The sequence below is a fragment of the Molothrus aeneus genome, chromosome 6 (genome assembly GCF_037042795.1).
Source record: "Molothrus aeneus isolate 106 chromosome 6, BPBGC_Maene_1.0, whole genome shotgun sequence".
In the NCBI taxonomy this organism is placed as follows: domain Eukaryota; kingdom Metazoa; phylum Chordata; class Aves; order Passeriformes; family Icteridae; genus Molothrus; species Molothrus aeneus.
The window spans coordinates 50,777,884-50,797,364 of NC_089651.1; the positions used below are offsets into that span (position 1 = coordinate 50,777,884).

The 19,481-nt window shown below is 44.1% G+C and overlaps 1 protein-coding gene across 1 annotated transcript in view; it reads left to right on the plus strand.

Annotated features, from left to right (window-relative positions):
• The first annotated feature begins 786 nt into the window (after positions 1–786).
• Positions 787–19,481, plus strand: part of EML1 (EMAP like 1) — a 121,852-nt gene continuing 103,157 nt past the window's right edge. The window contains exon 1 of the mRNA XM_066551507.1: positions 787–919. Within this exon, the coding sequence (XP_066407604.1) occupies positions 892–919 (28 nt within the window). The 5' untranslated portion in view covers positions 787–891. The remainder of the gene's footprint in view (positions 920–19,481) is intronic.

Consider the following 19,481-nt stretch of genomic DNA (forward strand, 5'->3'; position numbering starts at 1 on the left):
CTGCCAGAGCCTTTGCTGGCACTTCATTAAGGTGCCTAATGAGCACACCAGTGTGCAGGGGTACTCTGCACTGACTATGTGAGTCTGGGAACCTCATATCCAACAAATCCCACATAAACATTTCCAAAGATTAAAAATGTAAGTTGTAGGAGCAGCCACTAAACTGGCATTAAAGTGGCATGTTTTAAGCAAGAAAAGCCATGAAGTTACAGAGAAATCTGCACTCGCAATATTATTATAAACCACGAAACAGCCTTTAGTAACAGTATCACAAAACAATTTCTCAGATATTACAATATAAACAAAGACCTTTTTTTTCTCCTTCCTCCTTAAAGAGATACACCCTGGCTTCTGCCCCCTTTTCCAGCAGCGCTTGTACCCGGCCCCTGCAGGAGGAGAAGGTGCAGAGGAAGCTGCCAGAGCCTCTCCCCCAGCCCAGAGCTCCCCGAGCCCCCCGGGAAGCAGGAGCGCCCTGCGGGTGGCTCCCAGCCCCGGCGCACAGCAATTAGCTCTGGTCTCCCGCCAGGATTTGCGGCTTAGCCCTTAAAAGCCGTTTCATAAATATTCGATGGCCTTTCCGACAGGGTAATGTGCCTCTGTGACATTAAAGAGGAAACTCTGCGAAGGGGAGGGATGACAACAAATTTATCCACCAATAGCACACTCTTTTGGCACAAAAGCACATTCTTATCTTTGCATCCCATAATGAGAAGGCAGGGACGGGACTGTTGCTACAGCTCTCTGGGTGGGTAGATGTGCAGTGCAGGGGAAGGGTGGCTGTAAACTGTTTGGTATTTTCTCCCCCCTTGCCTTTGCAAAGAGAAGGACCCGCGCTTGCGGTCCCGCAGTGGTTTCTTTCCTAAGCCCCCGGTGAGGAGGACTGCCCACACCATGTCAGACTGCGAGGGACTGCCTGTGGGTAAGCGCCAGATTTATATTTACCCCGAGTCCTGCGACTGGCTCACATTCTCAGATTGCAAAGGCACACGCGGAGCCGCAGCGGGGCGAGCAGAAAGTCCCCGAAACCAGCGCAGGTCCTGGTGCGGTGCTCAGAGTCCGTGCGGAGGGTGGGAGGGTGGCACTGCCTGGATTTTCTCCGCAGGAACAGCGGCTGGGCAGGAGGAAGGGTTCTGGAATTCAGGCTGATGAAGGACTGGAGGGTCGCTATCCGCAGGGATGATGGTATCGATGTCTTGAGCTCACCGAGGAGAGTTTGTGGGGATGGGTGCTGCAGGAGCAGGCGCTGTGTGTGGGTCCTGTTTGTTCCTTGATAAACCTTCCCGGATGGTAACGGACACAGCCAGGGCAGATAAATGTAATGCAAAGGGTTTATTTGCTGAAAGGAAACAGAAATGTGCATTGTTGTTAAAATAAGGGCATTGCACACTTTGTCTGCATCTGGGAAGGAATCCTGTACTAGGGCTTAGGGCTGTATCTGTCAAACTTCACTGAGCAGAAGAGCACATCAGCAAGAAGCATGTTTCTCAGCTGTTTTTTTAAAAACTTCTATAGGAACTGTAAATATTATCTAGGCTGCCTGTAGAAAAGGAAACTTGTCAAAATGATAGCCTTATTCTCTGCCAAGGTATTTTACTAATAAAGAGATGGACTACTGGAAATGCCTTTTATTTTCTATCTTACCATGGCAAGCATTTGTCTTTTAACATGAATATGTATATGCAACATGTACTGTGTGGCACTCCTGTTCCATTGGTCTGTGGAGGCTGTGCATCAAAGATGAGGTTCTGGGCTAAAAAGTGTGGCTGGGGAAGGAGAAGGCTGCTGCAGTGTTTTTCTTCTTTCCTCCTCTCTCTGCTTCCATTTTACAGAGGAAATCCCAAGTCCAAAACGGATCAGTCATAACTAGAGTGGAAAAATATTAATTATGTATATGGTGCAGAGTGGTCTGCACCATGCACAATTCCATGGGTTGTTGCTATCAGCTAAAGACAGGAGAGATGAAAATGAGTATTTCCTGCCTATCTGCTCAAATGGGCGAACTGTTAACTAGCAAAGTTTCACTTCTACAGGCTTTGATTTTAAGGGCCTGGCCCCAGTTTGCTTATTAAGCACTCTGAGTTGGGGGTGGGATATTTCAGGGTGACAGTATCAGTATCAGCTGGCATCTGATATTAATGATGAAACTGATATTGAGAGTGCGTGGCATCTTGTGTGCAGAAATTACTGATATCTCAATTACCTATACTGCTGAAAGGACCTTCGAGTTTTCTTCCAGAAAAACATTCATGGATGCATTGAGGCAAGGAAGCAATTTCCTAAGGACAGGAATGAAAAATAAAGTGATGTATAGTCATGGATTAGGAATGTGCCAGAAACAGAGCAAAGGTTTATTTCTCTCTGTTCTCCCAATAATTCTCCCATGCTGCTTCCAGGCCTGCTCCCAGGAAGCAGAGCTCACCTTGCCCCATGCCAGGGGAACCTGTCCCAAGGGACACCTGCTTCATGGACCTGGCAAAATATCCTGTACTTACAGACATGTGGATGCATTATATTAATATAAAAATGTGCATCAAACCAGCAGTGGACAGAGGAATGGTAGTACTCCATCAGAGTTATTAAGCAATCTTAGTGAACCAGCTGCTGACAGCTTGCTTTTCATGTCAAGGAAATTTTGAAATAATTATCTTCGTGGCTATTGCTCTTTGACAAGCTAGGTCAAAGTTTAAAACTTTAACCATTTAAAACTTAACACTCCATAAAAGGAGTTGCAAAAAGTCATTATCAAACCTTCTAATACGCTGCTTAGTGTTCACTAGTGCAGAAATGCCCCTTTGCTGAATCCAATGAGCACAGCAAGGCTGGAACTGTACATCCACAATTCTTGGTTTTGAATGCAGCCAGATAATACAGCTACAAAAAGTTGGTGCAGTGACAGATATCATTAGCACTGCAATGTGGCTGCAGTCCAGGGCCCTGCTTTGAACACAAACCCTACAGCCCCATGCATGTGCCCGTGTATACACATGCACAGGGCTATAAATAAGTGTAGCCAAAGCTCAATATTAGTGTCAAGTGTATGGAGTGCTTCAGTAACCTCTTTGCAAAGGGTATGCCTCACGAACAACCTGGAGAGTTGCACTTTGTAGTTACAGGAAATTAATGCCAGAGTTTTTAGACTGCTTGCAGCCTACACAAGAATGTAGCAGGAACAGCTGTGTAATTGTTCCCTCAGAAAAGCAACTTGGGGGGAATGGCTGAATATAATCTTTGACTTAAATAGCTGGATATGAACAGCTTGATACGCCAATAATTTTTAAAGAGACTTTATTCAGTAAGAGTATCCTACTTCAGTGCTGGAAATGGTTATGCAATTTTTCATGATGAAAGCATTGGGTGTTTTTAAATTACTGGTTCCTGTTCAATTCCAGCATGGCTGCACCCTTTCACTGTTGTGGAATGGAAAATTGAACATGTGATGCAAACAAAGTTTTATTTTGTTGTTTGGATGTAGTACAGAAGATATTAAAATAGGATCTTAAATGCCAGAATTCAGATTACATGTAAGCAAGTGTACAGTTCAATTCTGGATTGAATTCCTATCAAAAAAACATGACAATTGAAAACCTTTTGAGATTTGAAAGTGAACAGAATTCTAAAATTTACACTAATAATTTCCCATTGTAACACAGGGAGATAAAGAAAGAAAGATCAGTCACTTCAAGACAAATGCACTCCTATTTCTTCCTCATTAGCAATTATTGACATACAGATGCTATCCATTAGTGCCAGCTACATAGATTTCTTGTCACTCCTACAAGCAGATAAAAGAAAAGCACATCAATTATTTAAGTGCTTCCCCTTGTGTGTATTATTTTCCTCTTGTAAGGAGTCGTGGTTCAGTCTCTGAATGACTGAACAGCTTTTCACGCACCCAGCATTTTGATTAGGAATATATGAGTCATGATGGTTCTGCTTCTTAACACAAACCTTTTGACTTCAGAAAAATCTCTGAAGTCATGCAAGGGTTCTTCAAGTGCCTCTTTTCTTTCTTTCCCCTTTCAGCCACAGACTGACTTTGAATAGCATGGGTAACTTCTTGTGCATAACACCACTGTTGAAATAACACAGGGTATTGAGCCATAACAGATGAAGATTATAATGCTGAAGAAGAACACCAGGAGTCTCATATATGCATACTTTCTCTGTTATTTACTGCAACAGGGCTGAGAAGGGAAGAAACAGGATTGATGTAGCTTGTTCTGCAGCAGGTGGCATGCGAATCTAACCAAATTTCCTTAAAATTCCTCACAACCTTTTACTGGCCTTGTTTCAGTAGAGGAGGAAGCAAGACTTTTCATCTGAAATATGTTCCTGACTCTTTAGCTAAATACTTCCTTTCAGAGCTAAAATTACATGTTTCAAACATGTCTTTAAGACAGACTGGAGCCAGTTGATAAAATTAGTGTTTTCAGAACTAGGATATCCCAGAAAAATATGGGAATTTAGATTTCCTGAAATTCAACACATTCTGCACTGTCATGGAGAGTCCATTTATCTCAGCCAGAGAGGCTGTTAGTGAGCAAGGCCTCCAGCTCCCACGCTGGACTGTCTCTAACAGCTACTGGGAATAAAAAATATGGCCCATATGCATTTCTGTAACAAACAATCATGACCCAGCACACGCATGAGCACTACTCTTGTCAAATAAAATTTTCCTACTTTCACATACTCGTATTGGCATAGGACTATGCTTGAAATTCACATTTCATTAGATTTGGTAAATAATGTCTATCTTTTTGCAGATAAAGTGGTGGAGCACCACTTTTGCATCACAGTTTGCAGGGTGAGACCCTCAGTGAGAGGCAAAGGCTGAAATCCCCTTGCAGAGTGGCTGTGCAGACTGCAGCTAGTGCTCAGGGATAAGCAGAGAAGAGGGAAGGTTTCTCCAGCATATCAAGCCAGTGCTGTAGTTTAGGAATGAAATGGAATGACTGGAGCATCTCAAGAGAGGGGTCTGCAGGATGAACCATAGCTCCTGACTGCACTAACCCCACCAGCACTGGCTTGCATGCTCAGAGCTCCCCAGGAGCATCCCCCTGCCAGGGGAAGGTGAGCCCAGGGTGCTGGGGTGATGAGGACCTGGCAAATATCTGTATCATTTATCAGGGTTTGGGATGGATAAACACTTCACAGAAACTCTAATCTTAGTGTATGGACCCCTTGGCAAACTCATTTCCTTCTGCATTTGGGAAGTCAGCTTAGGAGATGAATGCTAGCTGTTAGAAGCAGTCACCCATTTTCCAATAGAGTGTTCTTTCATCACAAAATACAAATGTTACTAATTCAAAATGCAACATTTTGTTGACAATGACAATATATTAGCACATTTCTAAAGACCATATCTTTGAAAATTGAAATTGAGCGGGAGCAAGACAGAAAGCCTTGGGATGCTCAGGTAAAATAAAATCAAATCAAATATCTGGGAGTATTGCCCCAGTTTGATGAAAATGGAACAGAAATACCAGAATTATCTTGGCAAATGGGAATTCTCCTTCTGACCAGCTCTGCTGCTCCTCCAGAAATTCCATGTGTCCTCAGTCTGTGCAAGCATTGCCTCGAGCAGCAGGGGCTGTGCATTCAGGGGGCAAACACTGATGATGATGATGATGATGATGATGATGATGATGAAGCAATCATAGTTTAAAGCTTTAGAGAGGGTTTGGAACACGAAGGTCAGACAACCACACAAGGAAAAATTTAATGACTCTGGTGCCCCATAAATCCATGTTTTGCAAGAAAAACCCCAGGAGTAGATTTTTGGTGATGAGCAAGCCCCATGGAGACACCAGGTTGGAGCCTGCCAGAGGTGTGCCTGGAAAGCCATCTCTGTTCATACAGTACTTTAATACAGCCCCATGAGTCAAGATATCCAGCTTACTGTCCTTGAAGGGTTAAAATCACCTGGGTGCAGCCTTCACCTGGTGAGGGCTGAGCCTGGGTTAAAGAGCCTGCTGGGGAGGGGTTCCCACCTTCAGACAGGGCTTTCAAAGCCTTGGGGCTGTATGGCTCAGCTGTGCTCTCTTCCCATGCACCTCCTTAGGTGTTTGTTGAGGGCAAAAGGGCTTTTCCATCTGGGAGAGATCTGAGGCCTCCCAGATCACAAAGCATTTCAGTGCTGAGAAAGGGAGAGAGCTGGGAGAGAGACAGAGAGCAAGGAGCAACTCCACATTTGCACTTGGGCAAAATGCCACACATGGCAAAGCTAGTTCTTTGTCACCAAAAGCAAAGATGAAGGAAGGTGATCTCTGTTGCATTCCAGTCTTAGGGAGTTCTCAATAGGGGTTCAGCCTAGCTTAAGCAAATTTAGTGTACCTGTACATAGCTGGGTAGTACAACACCCCTGTGCCACTCGTAAGTGACATATTTCTGACAACCAGCTTAAAAGTTTGCAACTTCTGGAATTAAAAAAATGGCAGTCTCTGTTGTTAGCTCTGTTTTTCTCCTCCAGCATGGATGTCCTGCCCCTTAGGCCTGGTGGTGGTTCTGTGGGAGCTGACTATGTTCCAGGAGTGTCCTGAGCACAGGCACTGGGTTAGTCTTCATCTCCAACCTCTGCCTTTAAAGTAGCAGGTGAGGTTTCCTTCTAGACTAACTGGACTAGAACCAGACTACTGGACTAGTCTAACTATTCAGCTGGCAAGCAGAGCCTGTGCCAGTTCACTGCTTTTCTGAAGCAGAATGTGAGTATGTGTGCTGTGTGCTGCAGAGGCTCCAAGTGGAGTATTTGACCTAGCAGACACATTAACACCCATTTTCACAAGAAAATATTGGTTTGTTTGTTGGTTGGTTGGTTTTCTTTCTTTGAGGAGGGGTGCAGAAGGAGGAGAGCTCTTTCAGGCAGTCAGTAGAGGCAGTAGAAGTTTGCATGAACATTTTCTGCTGGTGGTTAAGGATCTAGTTAGGAAATACAGAAGATGCTATATCTTTCCTAAGTGCTCCTCCCCTCCTCCCCCATCCCAATGGGAGGATTTTCCTTATCTGCAGAAATACTTGGAAGCTGTAGTTTGTCCCAGGGTCTGTGAGCAAGAGCACTTGCTATGCTGCACATTTCTGAACAGTCTTATTCCATAATGTTTGCAGGAACTTAAGGCATGCAAAAGAGAACCAGACTGTTTTTTCTCTTCCTCTCCTCCATCCCTCATAACATCTGCAGTATTGCCAACACATTCTGTGTTAAGCCATCAGCATTTAGAAGCCATAATTGCATTTAACAATGTCTGGAGCCTTCTCTTGCTGCAGACCTGTTATACAGGCAGTAATTTAGAGGGTGGGGCCCCCTTCCCTTCCTTTGCCATTCAGACTGCAAACTGAATGCTCAGTGTGCCCTCCCAGAAAACCTGGCCAGTGCCCAGTCTCTCATCATCATATTCAGCTCCTTCTCTGTCCCTGTTATTTCTTTCCTTACAGACTGTGATCAGCTCCCTCTCCACACACTTGTGGCTTCCACAATTAAATTTGTAACATTAGGGATTACCTCACATCTCAGTCCTCCTCTAAAACTCACATAAAAGACTGTCAAGATCCCTCAAATGCTTTCTTCCTTGTGGGAAAGAAACTCTGGGGCAGAGGAATGGGCTCCTGTCAGATGCCAGGTGCTGGCATGGACACATTCATAGTGCCCAGGCTCAGTTCCCTGCAGGAGTCCTGGGTTTCATGGAGCAGCTGAAGTCACCCTTGAGTCAGCAGGGCACACAGGGACTGGCAGAGCTGCTCTTTGCTTCTGCACATGGTCTGTCACTCACACAAATTGCTCGGGGAAGAAAAGCAAGCCCTTGCTCAGAGGACTCCAAGCTAGGCTCAGAGAGATAGATGGTTGTGATCCTGGAGGAATCACCACAAATTCTGAGAAGACTTTGGGAAGTACAATGCTGTCTCCATCACAAAACCCAGAGCATTTCAGAGAGGTGCCAATGGCTGATTTATCTCAGGCAGTTTTTCCACACTGCCCAGGTGGGAACCCCCCAGCCCCACATCACTGCTCTCAGCACTGTTTGTATGGCTCAAGTTTCCACCACTTCAGTGCTCCTTGGGAGAACACAGGCTCATCCCCATGAAGTATTATGAAGGCATGAAATTAAGTTTGGAGAGATGATTGAAAGGTCCAAAATCCCCTCAAAATCCATTGATACTACCTGCAAACTTGGCATTTCCTGTGATTCTCACCATCTGGAAGGGGATTTATCTTGCAGATAAATGCACACTTACACACATATACTTTGTGATGTGTTCTTTGTGGAGCTGCAGGATGTGCTCTGGCTTTACAATCACACTGTGCACCCAGGACACTTCCCAGTGACTAACATAGTTACTGTGAAAATGGTAAAATCCTTACTGCTGGACCACAAGGTGGAAACTCTTGGCAGACAACTTGCCTGAAGAGGTCTGCTGAGGAAAGGAAAGGAAAGGAAAGGAAAGGAAAGGAAAGGAAAGGAAAGGAAAGGAAAGGAAAGGAAAGGAAAGGAAAGGAAAGGAAAGGAAAGGAAAGGAAAGGAAAGGAAAGGAAAGGAAAGGAAAGGAAAGGAAAGGAAAGGAAAGGAAAGGAAAGGAAAGGAAAGGAAAGGAAAGGAAAGGAAAGGAAAGGAAAGGAAGAAAACCACACACACACAAAAAGAGCTGTGTGTAACACCTCTGAACACCTGAGTAATTTTTTGCAGAGACTCAAAAAAAAAAAAATCTAAAGCAGTGACAGCAAGCTGAGCATCTCAGGTTGCACTTGATCATGTGATTATGAAGGACCTGACTTCAGGTTAAACTTATAATTTGCACATCTCCCACTCATGCTTTGGGACCATGACCCAGATTCTTTGAAATCAAACCTTTCCATTCAGTCCAATGAATTAGGATCACAGCTCTCAGAAATGTCAGCAATATCTTCATCCCCCTGACCCACCAGTACAAATTGTGGCTGGGTCAGTTCAGTTGTACTCCTCAGAGCAGCAGCCTGAGCCCTGTGCTGTTGGTTGGTGAGATTTGCTGGGTGAGGCCCCACCAGCAAGCACTCCTGGTGCATGGGAAGCACCAGGCATTACTCATACTTTGTCCCAGCACAATTGCTCAGAGAAATGTATTTATATTTGCACTAATCAAAACTTAGTGAATGTTTCATACTTCCCCTACTGAAACATTGCTAGATATGACTCAGCAATGTCCCACAAAGAGCCATGGCTGCAGAATTATTCAGAGTTTGTAAGTGAGAGACTGAGGCACATCAAGATTAAGCCAAAACCAGTTCCCAGTGCTGTGGGTGTGTAATTGGAGATGCCAAGGAGCTCCTCTTTCAGAGCACCCAGCACACCACTGTATTTCAGGTATTCAAGCTCCATTGGCAGCTGTGAGCATGGGCATGTCCATAAATCAGACCTGTGGTCTCTGGTCCAGCATGAGGAGATGAGGAACCTGCCATTAGTGATGATTCAGGAAACCCTGGGTTCCCACAGCTGCTCCATGGACCAACTTCTCCCTTCAAGGGCTGCTCTGTGGCTGCAACACAGATGCAATGCAGTTCCTAGCAGAACTTTTCAAGCTAACTTAACCTGAAATTGTCCTTGATCTTCCCAGAATGCTATACTTTACCATGTTCAATATCTTCTAGAGGTGAAGCTGGGATGTTATGATAAACAGCATATTGGAAACACATATGTCATGAATACAAGATACTTGGACACCTCATGACTAGATCTCTAGCAATGAGTATACCTGTTGTAATTATAACTTGATATTTCAGCAATTGCTTGGAGATGCTCTGCAATGTCAATAGCCTTACACACAAACACTTCTGATACAGGAAACCTGTCTTTGGGACACTAAATCTGTAATTTTCTGCAGCTCTTTATCTCAAATCAGAGGTTTCCTGGTTCATCTTGTTGCTGTGATAGTCAGCTGACCTTCTGACACCCATATGACTTAGGCATGATATTGCAGTCTCTTTGTGCTGGAGGCATATGGACCACATGTGGAAGGATTTTGAGAAGGAAACTGTTATTTCCTGCATCTACCATAAATTCCAAATGGTATATTCAGGCATAAGTGTTCCAAACCAGACAGCGCATTGATGAAATGGAAACAATTTATCTGGGAAACCTCATCTAAACTGTTTGATTATTCTTAGTGCTGCCAACTCTTTGATGTTTATCATGAGCCTCTTAAGACTTGTTTTAATTTTTTTTTTTCCTAAAGCCAGGTTTCTTGGGTCATGATTTTTTGGTGGCTGTCAAAATGTCTATGCACTGTCTGTTTTCACACAGTCAGCAGCACATGGGGCTTGTTATGCCACTGGAGATTGGGGATTTATTTGCAAAGATGTTTTGGTCAGGTATTCAAATATCCAAGGCTTAAGGAGAAGCATCATGTGGGAAAGTGTGAGAGAATCTGCAATGTCTGGAACAGATATGGTAGACTGAAGCATACAGTGCTCACATGTGGAGGATGGAGAATAATGTTTCTCTAACAAAAGCTGTCTTTCTAAATACCAACCACATTTCTGTGTGTTTTCATTTTGAATCATTTAATAAAAAAATTGGAAAACTCCAGGGAAAGCATTCAATCTGCTCACAGTTGTTCACAGGAGGAGTGTTTGTTTTCTCAGCAAACTCCTCTCCTACAATTATTTGGTTTCTCCTGGCACACAGAGGAGCTGGAGAGTCTTTTTGCTGTCCTTTACTATTCCCTGCCTACTCGGATGTCCAATAAAGTGGGAAGAGTAGGAAGACATTTTCACTATTCTCCCACTACACTGGAAGGAGAAAACCACTGAAAATTGACCAGATGGCACATTTTTGTTGAGGCATGGTGAGTCTCATTCCCTACTGTGGGAGTGTCTGTGCTCAGGCCATTCAAAACATAACCAACGCCAGCAAGGATGCAGCACCATTTCTTGCTTTGGGGATGCAGAGGGATCATCAGACCCTGAGCAAGAGCATCTCCCTGCTTCATTCTGCCTTTGGGATTTCAGCAGGACAAAGCCAGCTCCTGAGGGAGCACAAGTGCTCCTGTGCCACATCTCTCATTCTCAAGGTCAGGGGTCCCCGCAGAGAAAGGGAGAAAGAAGAGCACCCAAAAAAGCAGGAGAAAACTCACTCTGGCTATGAGACACAGCCAGCCAGGAGCTGAACATCTCAGTTTTGTCCGAGGGGATGATACAGGATTAGAAAATACTTGTTTGTACTGAACTGATTTTATTTTCTCTCACAGAGTTATGCCTCAGAGTTGGCCACGTGCATTTGCTTCCTTTTCCTACTGAAGTTCAGCAGCTGGGTTGTCCTAAATAATGGTGCCAAATCTTTAAAGATTTCCTTGTTCTGAGATGATTGCTCAATTGACAATCTGCCTTGTTCGTCAAGCTGCCTTGAGGGACCGTGGAGAACTGGAGGCAAGTGGATGTTTTAATGAGTTCCACAGAGAGTGAGAGAAGGCTGTAGCAGGAACATTGTCCATCCCAGCACGGCCCCAGGCCCACCCAAAGAGCTGCTCTGTGCCACCTGGAGTGCCTGGGCTCTCAGAGCAATCCCCAGTGGAGCTGTTTGTAGTGAAGGGCCAGCACAAGGAGATCTAATTTATTTTCCACTACTTGACACAGTGCCTTGCCATGGGCCACCCTGCTCACCAGTCCTGGAGAGTGCCAAGGAGTGAAGGCAGCTGGGCAGGCACCCTCCAGTACAGCTTCTGCAGGCTTGGCCTTGTTCTTCTGTGCAAAATCACTTGTTACCTGCAATGAGTCCCACACCTGTCCTCTCAACAGTTCATAGCATCTGATGAGCCCATATACTCGAATTTCTGTGTTGATCTATAAAAGGTGCAAAAATCAGCAGCAGTGCTAATTACTGAGCTCAGACTATGGTCAGAGATAGTCCCAGGCTCCTGCCCAGAGAGGGAGGTTAACTTTAGTTCAGTAAGGGGTTATTAGATCCCTGTTTCTCCTTCCATTATTTCCCAAAACCACTTACCAGAACTGAGTTATCTTCCTTGTCTAAATTCTGTAGCTACAGATGATGTTTGGCTGCCTTGTCTGTACTTTCAAGGCCTTATGCTAAATTTAGACAAGGAGGAGATTCTTCTCCTCTGGACCTTCATTTGTGGGTTACTCACTGAATGCTGCAGGCACAATGTGAGTTAAAATCCCATTTGCTGCACAGCCAAGTGGGTTAGGGCTGGAAAATTGATTTCTTCTTGCTACCTATCAGAGCTCCACGTGCCCTTCATGTGAAGGGCATGTGCCTTGTGCCCTGAGGGATGCTGCTGTGGGTTTCCAAAGAGTCAGGATCACCTTTTTCTTTCCTACATGTTACCTAAGACAGGCACTTAAAAATTCTCTCTTCAGCTGTGTATGGGGACCTCAGGAGAGCCTAAATAAATTATATCTGTGCTGCAGTGTGGTGCTCCCTGGAGACATTTCCCCTGAGACCTCTCTGGCCTTTCTTCAGTTCTTCGAGTCCTGCCCATCTGCTGCTGCCTTCCTTGTTCTGCCCACCAGCAAGCCTTGGGAAAATACCTTGATTTTATCCAGAGAGGAAAGAGGGAACATCAAAACACCAATTGTAAGAATTCATGGGAGTAATGTTTTTGCATCTGAATACTCATGAAGTAGAAATGCAAAGCAATTTTCTGTTTGCAATGAAGAGCATGAGAAAATTCTTTGTACTTATTAATAGAAAGCACCTTCTACTATTTTTGCATCTTTGATAAAGGTGTGTTTCTCCAGTTCTTATGTGATAAACATGGAATTCTACCAAGTATCCAATGATGACACAAACTACAATAGTGAAATATGATCCACTTGCTCCTGTCACTGAAACCTCAGAGGGGAATTACAGCCTTCAGCAGGGTTCATTTGAGGTATACTACTTAAGGTAATAGGGCTGGACAATCTCATTAAGATTTATTTCCACCCCATTTAAGCACGGGTTCAAAAGTACAGCTGGAGCTGTACTGGCTTTATCTTTGGCTTACAGAAGAGATTGCAAAAAGAGGTAAACAGAAAACACTCACTCAGCCAGGCCATGAGACTGCAGTATAGAGCAGACACAGGTTTGTGCCCAGGCGTGGAGGCTGAGAAAATTGGAACAAACTTTTCATCCTTATTACATTGCATAGGCTTTTTCCTTCTATTTTCCCTGCCATGGAATTTAGGAGATATTGCATCATTCCTTTAGGGAGAGAGAGGCACAAAACAATTGCATCTGCTCTTCTTTAATGGTAGTTCACCATGTTCACTGGATTTCTTCCAGACCTGAATTTGTCTGTACCCATTAGGGAAATGTATTGGTTAGGAAAAATACATTTTCAAACATTTCAGCTTGTGTTGTAGATTCCCTAAGCAGTCTGAGATGTTTACAAAGCTCCCAGCACATCAGGCTTGTCCTCCCACAGACCACAGTATTGATGACAGTAATCCTTCTATCACACTCCAAGTGCTTCTCCTTGCTTCTGTTGAAGCCATCCAGACTGTGAGTTATTTGGCAGATTTTTTCTCTTTTTTTTTTTCAGTGTAAAAGAAGCAGAGGAGATCTCACCTGGGAGAGGAGAATTTGCTAGATAGCAAATGCAGCAGCCCCTGTATTTGCTGCAGTGTCTTTTTGGTGAGAGTGAATAGAAGCACCCAGAAGCATCAAATGCTCAGGGCTGGCTGCTCCTGCCCAGACAGGCTCTGGGTGATGGTGCCCTGGAACCCAGGGGCTTTTGGGATCAGACATCCTGTAAGCCACAGGCAAAGCTCAAATTGCCAGCTCAGTCCAGCTCTTCGCATTGCAGGCAGCATCTTCAGGCTCATCCTGGTGAGAGGGTGGGCTGCAGACTGCAGGGCCAGCACCAAGGGGAGCCTTCAGCAGGCAGGTGATGCAAACAGCAGAGGACATGGCCCCAGGCATGTCCTAAGTGTTGCTTCCACATCAGCCTAGTCGAGCCCTTTGGTCTGGAAGGGGATTTTCTTGTTCAGACATTGCACTCTCACCCTTCTCAGATTTGGACCATCCTTTGTGGTTTACCCAAATCCAGAGTAAATGAGTACATCCAGAGGCCCCTGGAGAATACTAAGACAGAGAAAGGCATTTGGCTCTCTCCAACACTTTCTGTGAGAGAGTCAGCTGAGAAGTAGATCCAGCACTGCTGTTCCCTAAGTTTGATTTCCTTGGCACTTGTTAGATGCACAGAAATGTACAATCAACACTGCCATGTAGACAGGACTAAAATTGGAATGTTTGGAAGAAAAATAAGGGATTGAAGAGAAAGAAAAATGGAGTCGGCAGTTCTAAGGACCCATCACCATAGCATCAAGACATTGTTTACAAAACTTCTTTGTTAAGAAGTTTCCACATGCTCTTTCTTTCAATTTCAGTTAAACTCAACATAGTCACTGCTCTGGATTTAAACTGTGCCCTGAAAGGCCTAAAATCTAAACATGGAAACATTTAAGTCATTTGCTAAAAGAAGAAAATGAAGCTGCATCCAGTGCTGTGTGAGGACCCCTGGGCTGATCCTGGAGCTGCAATGGCCCCATCAACAGCCAGGCAAAAACCTCTTGCAAGCCCCAGAGCTGCCATGATGGAAGGAAAACCCCAACATGCTGTTGTTCAGTGGGGAAACTCTCCTGCAAGCCCCAAAGCTGTTCTTATAGGTAGAAACCCTCCTGCAAGCCCCATAGCTGCCATCCTGGGGTGGAAATCATTCTGCAAGCCCCAGAGCTGCTGTCTCATGGGGACAACCCTCATGCAAGCCCCAGAGTTGCTGTCTTGGAAGTCCAAGGCTGGGCCAGAGGTAACAAGAGCTGCCCAGTCAGCCTGGTGAGCTAGGACATAACATGGCCCCTCAATCCCTGCAGCTGCATCTCCAGCACTGCCTGGCACATCCCTGCACTGTCCTCTCCTGTGTGATCCAGGTGTGCTCCAGGCCAACAGCAGCAGAATAAAGCCCTGCCTATTTTCAGTGGCTGAGTTGTGTGAAATGCAGTTCAGACTCTGGCATGAAAGGAGAAAAGTATTTGGGTAGTCAAACTTCATTTTCTTTAATTTGGAGTTATTAAGAATATTTATATTTTTAAACACAGTGTTTAACCTGACAGCATCCCATTAAAATGCTTTATATAAGCTTATTAGGAGCTTCTGTGCAGTACTATATTTATTGCAATTAGCAAATATTAGTGGCTCAGACAAACTGCAAGATATATTTTCTGCCCTGCTCCTATTTTGTTTCTCATCTCCTTGCCTATCATAACCTAAGCCTAGCCTAGCTTAGATTCTTTCACATATCAGCCTTTCTGTCTGACAAGCCTTAAAGAAGGAGAAATAAAAAAAAGGAAAATGAATAGAAAATCAACCATTAAGAGCCTCTGAGAAATCAAAAGAGCCTTTTAGATTAAGTCTCTCAGTAGTGTCAAGGCTAGTAGCAGTGCCAGTGGCATTAGTGGCACTAAGTTACTTAATTCTAGTATGATTCAAAATCATTTGTAGCTATGAGCTTATCCAGAGTAAATCCTCATCCTCCCAGGTCTTTTGTTTGCCATCTCTTGACAAGCTACATTGCATATAAATGAGGTGATGAAACATGTGAAGGAGGAATGTATTTTCATTTGTATTGGAGTTTCATGAGTGCAAATGCTACTGTACAAATACCAGTAATGAACAGTATTAGTGGTTAATGAACTCAATCCTTATTTGGGCTTTGTTTTGGGGTTTTGTGCCCTTACACAGATATGAAATATTGAAATGAAAGGAAGGTTTCCCTGAATAAGGACAGAGGCCAATTTTAAGAGATACTTACACCTCTCTCCAGTCGGTGAAAAAGGGTGGCCCAGCTGGCCTGCTCCAACCAGGATGGCTCTCACAGGATGGCTGGAATTGAGCCTCTGGGGTCTTTCATGGTTTGTGAGCAAATCACAGGCTGCTGAGCCACTTTAAGCCCACAGACTGTCCAGAATCCAAGGGAGGAGCAAAGGTTTGGGTACCTGAGTCTCAGAGCCAGAACATGTGCCAGAACTCTGATAAAAGGGCTGGTTCAGACCTTTCCGGAGAACTTGACACTCCTGTGTGTACACACAAATGCCTGAGCCTTGACACTGATGAGCAGATAAGTTCTGGTGCTTATCCTGCAGCCTCCTGAGAGGATCCAGGGCTGTCCACCCATCCAGGCTGATCCACCCAGCAGAGGCATCCTGGCTTCCTGGGCTGGGTGCTGTGCACAGGAGGGCTGGAGCAGCATTAGGGAGCAGGGCAGAACCTCTGCTCGACCTTCCACACCAACCTTGACCTTTTCCCTGGCAATGCCTGAGGCTGTGCTGGGAAGGGCTGCTGGGCCCCTGGCAGCCCTGCTTGGCTGGGGTGCAGCATGAGATGCAGATGAGGTCTCCTCTGCCCTCTGTGCTCCACTCTCCATGAGTGATGATACCTGGGGAAAAAGACCAACTTTTTTGAGGCTGTTAGAGGTTTTTTACTTTTTCTGGAAAGGGGGAAAATAAAGGTGTCCATGAAGTTCACTTACTCACTTAACAGTTAGACAAAAAGGCATCCAATCATAATCTTCTTGATTTGAATAGATCTCACTGTAAATGTGCCAGGTATGTGGAGCAGCAAACAGTAAAATGATTTTTCATCTACTGCAAGCATCAAAACTATCCCACAAGGTTCAGAGATCAGTTCAGAGAGTTCATTTTGTGGGCTTGGGCAATGAAGGCTCTGGTTTAAAATGCCATTCTTCAGCTGTTAATTACCTTAAGGGCCCAACTCACAGATATTTTCTAATTCTGTTATTTTCTATTGGAATTGCTTGGGTCTCTGCTTCTTGTCCCAGCTGTTGCTGCCCTTTCCTCCTAATGCCCTCCAGTGGGACAGCCTGCTACTTCACCACTTGGGAATCAATCCCAGAGAGTCTCTTGCAGGAGATACACTCCAAATGTTCATCACTGGATAAGCACGACCCCTAAAGGCCATTGAACTGTGCTACGTGTCATTGCTACCAGCAGAAATTATCTGTTGCAGGATGTCTGGAGCTGGTTTGCATTCCCATCTAGAAATATTCATGCTGGTCTCTCTCATTCCTCATATTTTTCACTGATTTCAGGGAGCTCAGCTTGGACCTACTGCTCGGGCTGAACTCATGCTCCTAAAACCTCAAGGTCTCATCTATTTTATTTTTCTTGGAAGTTTTTTGATCCAAAAATGCATCAGCTGACAAGTGTATCTTTGTCTTGTTGTGCCTTGTACAACTGTAATCTTTATGGCATGTACTGGCTGAACTGAAAAATATGACTGATGCCTACTTCCACTGCCTTTCCAGGAACTGATTTAGGACACATTCTCAAGATTAATGCCTTGGCTGATGGTGAGGAGCATTATGAGAGGGACCAAGATAGGGTCAGATTACATGAAAGGAGAAACACTAGCTGCAAAATCCACTACTATGCAGAAGAGAGCAGAATAGCTCATGGATTAATTTACCAGCATTTCAAAGCTGCTCTGCTGGAGATGGAGCCAGCTACAGCACTACAAACTGGAGTCTGCATTCCAGTTGTTTCCTGTGATCTTGCACTAGTTGGTTTACAGAAAATTTAAAAAGAAGGATAAATATTGCCTATAAGCCTTGTTGCCAAAGAAAATGCAGGAGGTATTATTTTCAGCTGCTTACTCATTAAGAGGGAACTGCAGCACTTGAGTCTTGCTTGGCTTTTTGGCTGCTGGGAGCCAACAGTTTTCCTCTGTGAGTGTGGAACTGTGCACGCCCAGCTCTTGAAGGAAAACAGGGATAAATCACGAGTTTTCCAAAGTTACCTTGTTAAAATAATATGTATGGCATAAGCATGTGCAGTCATTAACATGCTGTTGGAAGGGAAAATGTTTGGGGAAACTTTGACAAATTGGAAGATGAATATGCTGGTATCTCCAGTTGTGCTCCAGTAAGGACATGCAGTATTATGTGCAGATTGCCTGAAGACATCACTGCCTTTGCCAGGGATAACAGTGTTTCCTAACAAAGACAGATTGTGCCTACAGGGAAAAATAAAAGAGGTGGCTGCCAAATAATATCAGTGAATGTATCAAGAAAATACTAGTTTGTTACAAAAAACCGTAAAAATCTGGTTACATGGCTTGTCTAAACTGAAGGGACCAACTGATTGTTGGTAAATAAGATTCCTTCCAACCCAAACAATTCTATGGTTCTATGAACTAAGTATAACTGCCCAAAGGACTCATTCATTATTCCCCAGTTATCCTACTGCAACTTAAATACCTCACAAAACAGTCCTTAGCAGCAAAAATTAAAACCAGCTGTGTTTTATTAGTTACCAGTGAATCTGCTCATCAAAAGATGGGAAGGAAAGGAAAGGAAAGGAAAGGAAAGGAAAGGAAAGGAAAGGAAAGGAAAGGAAAGGAAAGGAAAGGAAAAAGGAAAGGAAAGGAAAGGAAAAAGGAAAGGAAAAAGGAAAGGAAAAAGGAAAAGCCATTAACCCTAGCATCCCAGATTCATTCCCAAGATGGTGTTCATGGGCACACTGATTACTGAGTGGTAGTTTCAGCTCCAGGAAAGGCCTGACTCAGCCATGTGCAGCTGCAGGGATGCTCTGGAGGAAAAGCAGGTTTTGGCTCCTCTGTGCTTGGGGCTCACATCAGTAACATCAACATACACTCATTGTCCTGCCCTCCCAGCTAAACACCTCTGATTTACCTGCCCCTCACATTGGAGCAGACATAAGGAAAACCATTGGGCAACTAAAGAAGCATCATGTTCCATCATTCTTCCTAGTGTTACTTGTGGGGAGAATTTGCATACAAAAAATAAAAGATACCTCCAAGAATATAGTGATATTTTAACAGATAGCAAAAAATCCAACAGATAGCAAAAAATCCAAACACAGCCCATTTCAGGTTCAAAATGCCTATCAATAAGCTCAGTTACACATTTATAAATCATCACTTGAACTACAAGGATGTCACCAAAGAGCCCAATTTAATTTCCTCCCAGTCCATGACAATTTACAGGACTCTGATTTAAAACCTGGTCATCACCCTAAGTAGGTACGTTTGGGGGCTGGGAATTTAAGTCACATGAAGCTTTCCTTCTCACATGATGCCTTTCTTAGCTGTAGTTCTAGAAATCATCCAGTGCAATTATTTATTTCTTGCATAGACCAGAACAATCCGAAGAGGTTTGCTACTGAAGTTTAGCAGCATACTCCTGTTTCTGTTATTATTCTAACATACAACCTAAGAAAGGGAAAATTCCTTGGCTTTATTTGTTGGGGCTTATTTTCTTATTATTTTTAATTGGGGGGGTTGGGGGGGGGCAGGGTTTTATTGGTGGGTGGTTTTGTTTGGTTTTTTGGGTTTTTTTTACAATGTTGTATGCTCCCAGGGAAATAATAGACAGTGATTTATTTATGAAATTCCTACAGCAGGAGGAAGCCACGCTTGGGTCTTGCTGCATGGAGGGAGATAAACAAATGAACATATTTAGCTAAAGAATATGTAACCCATAGG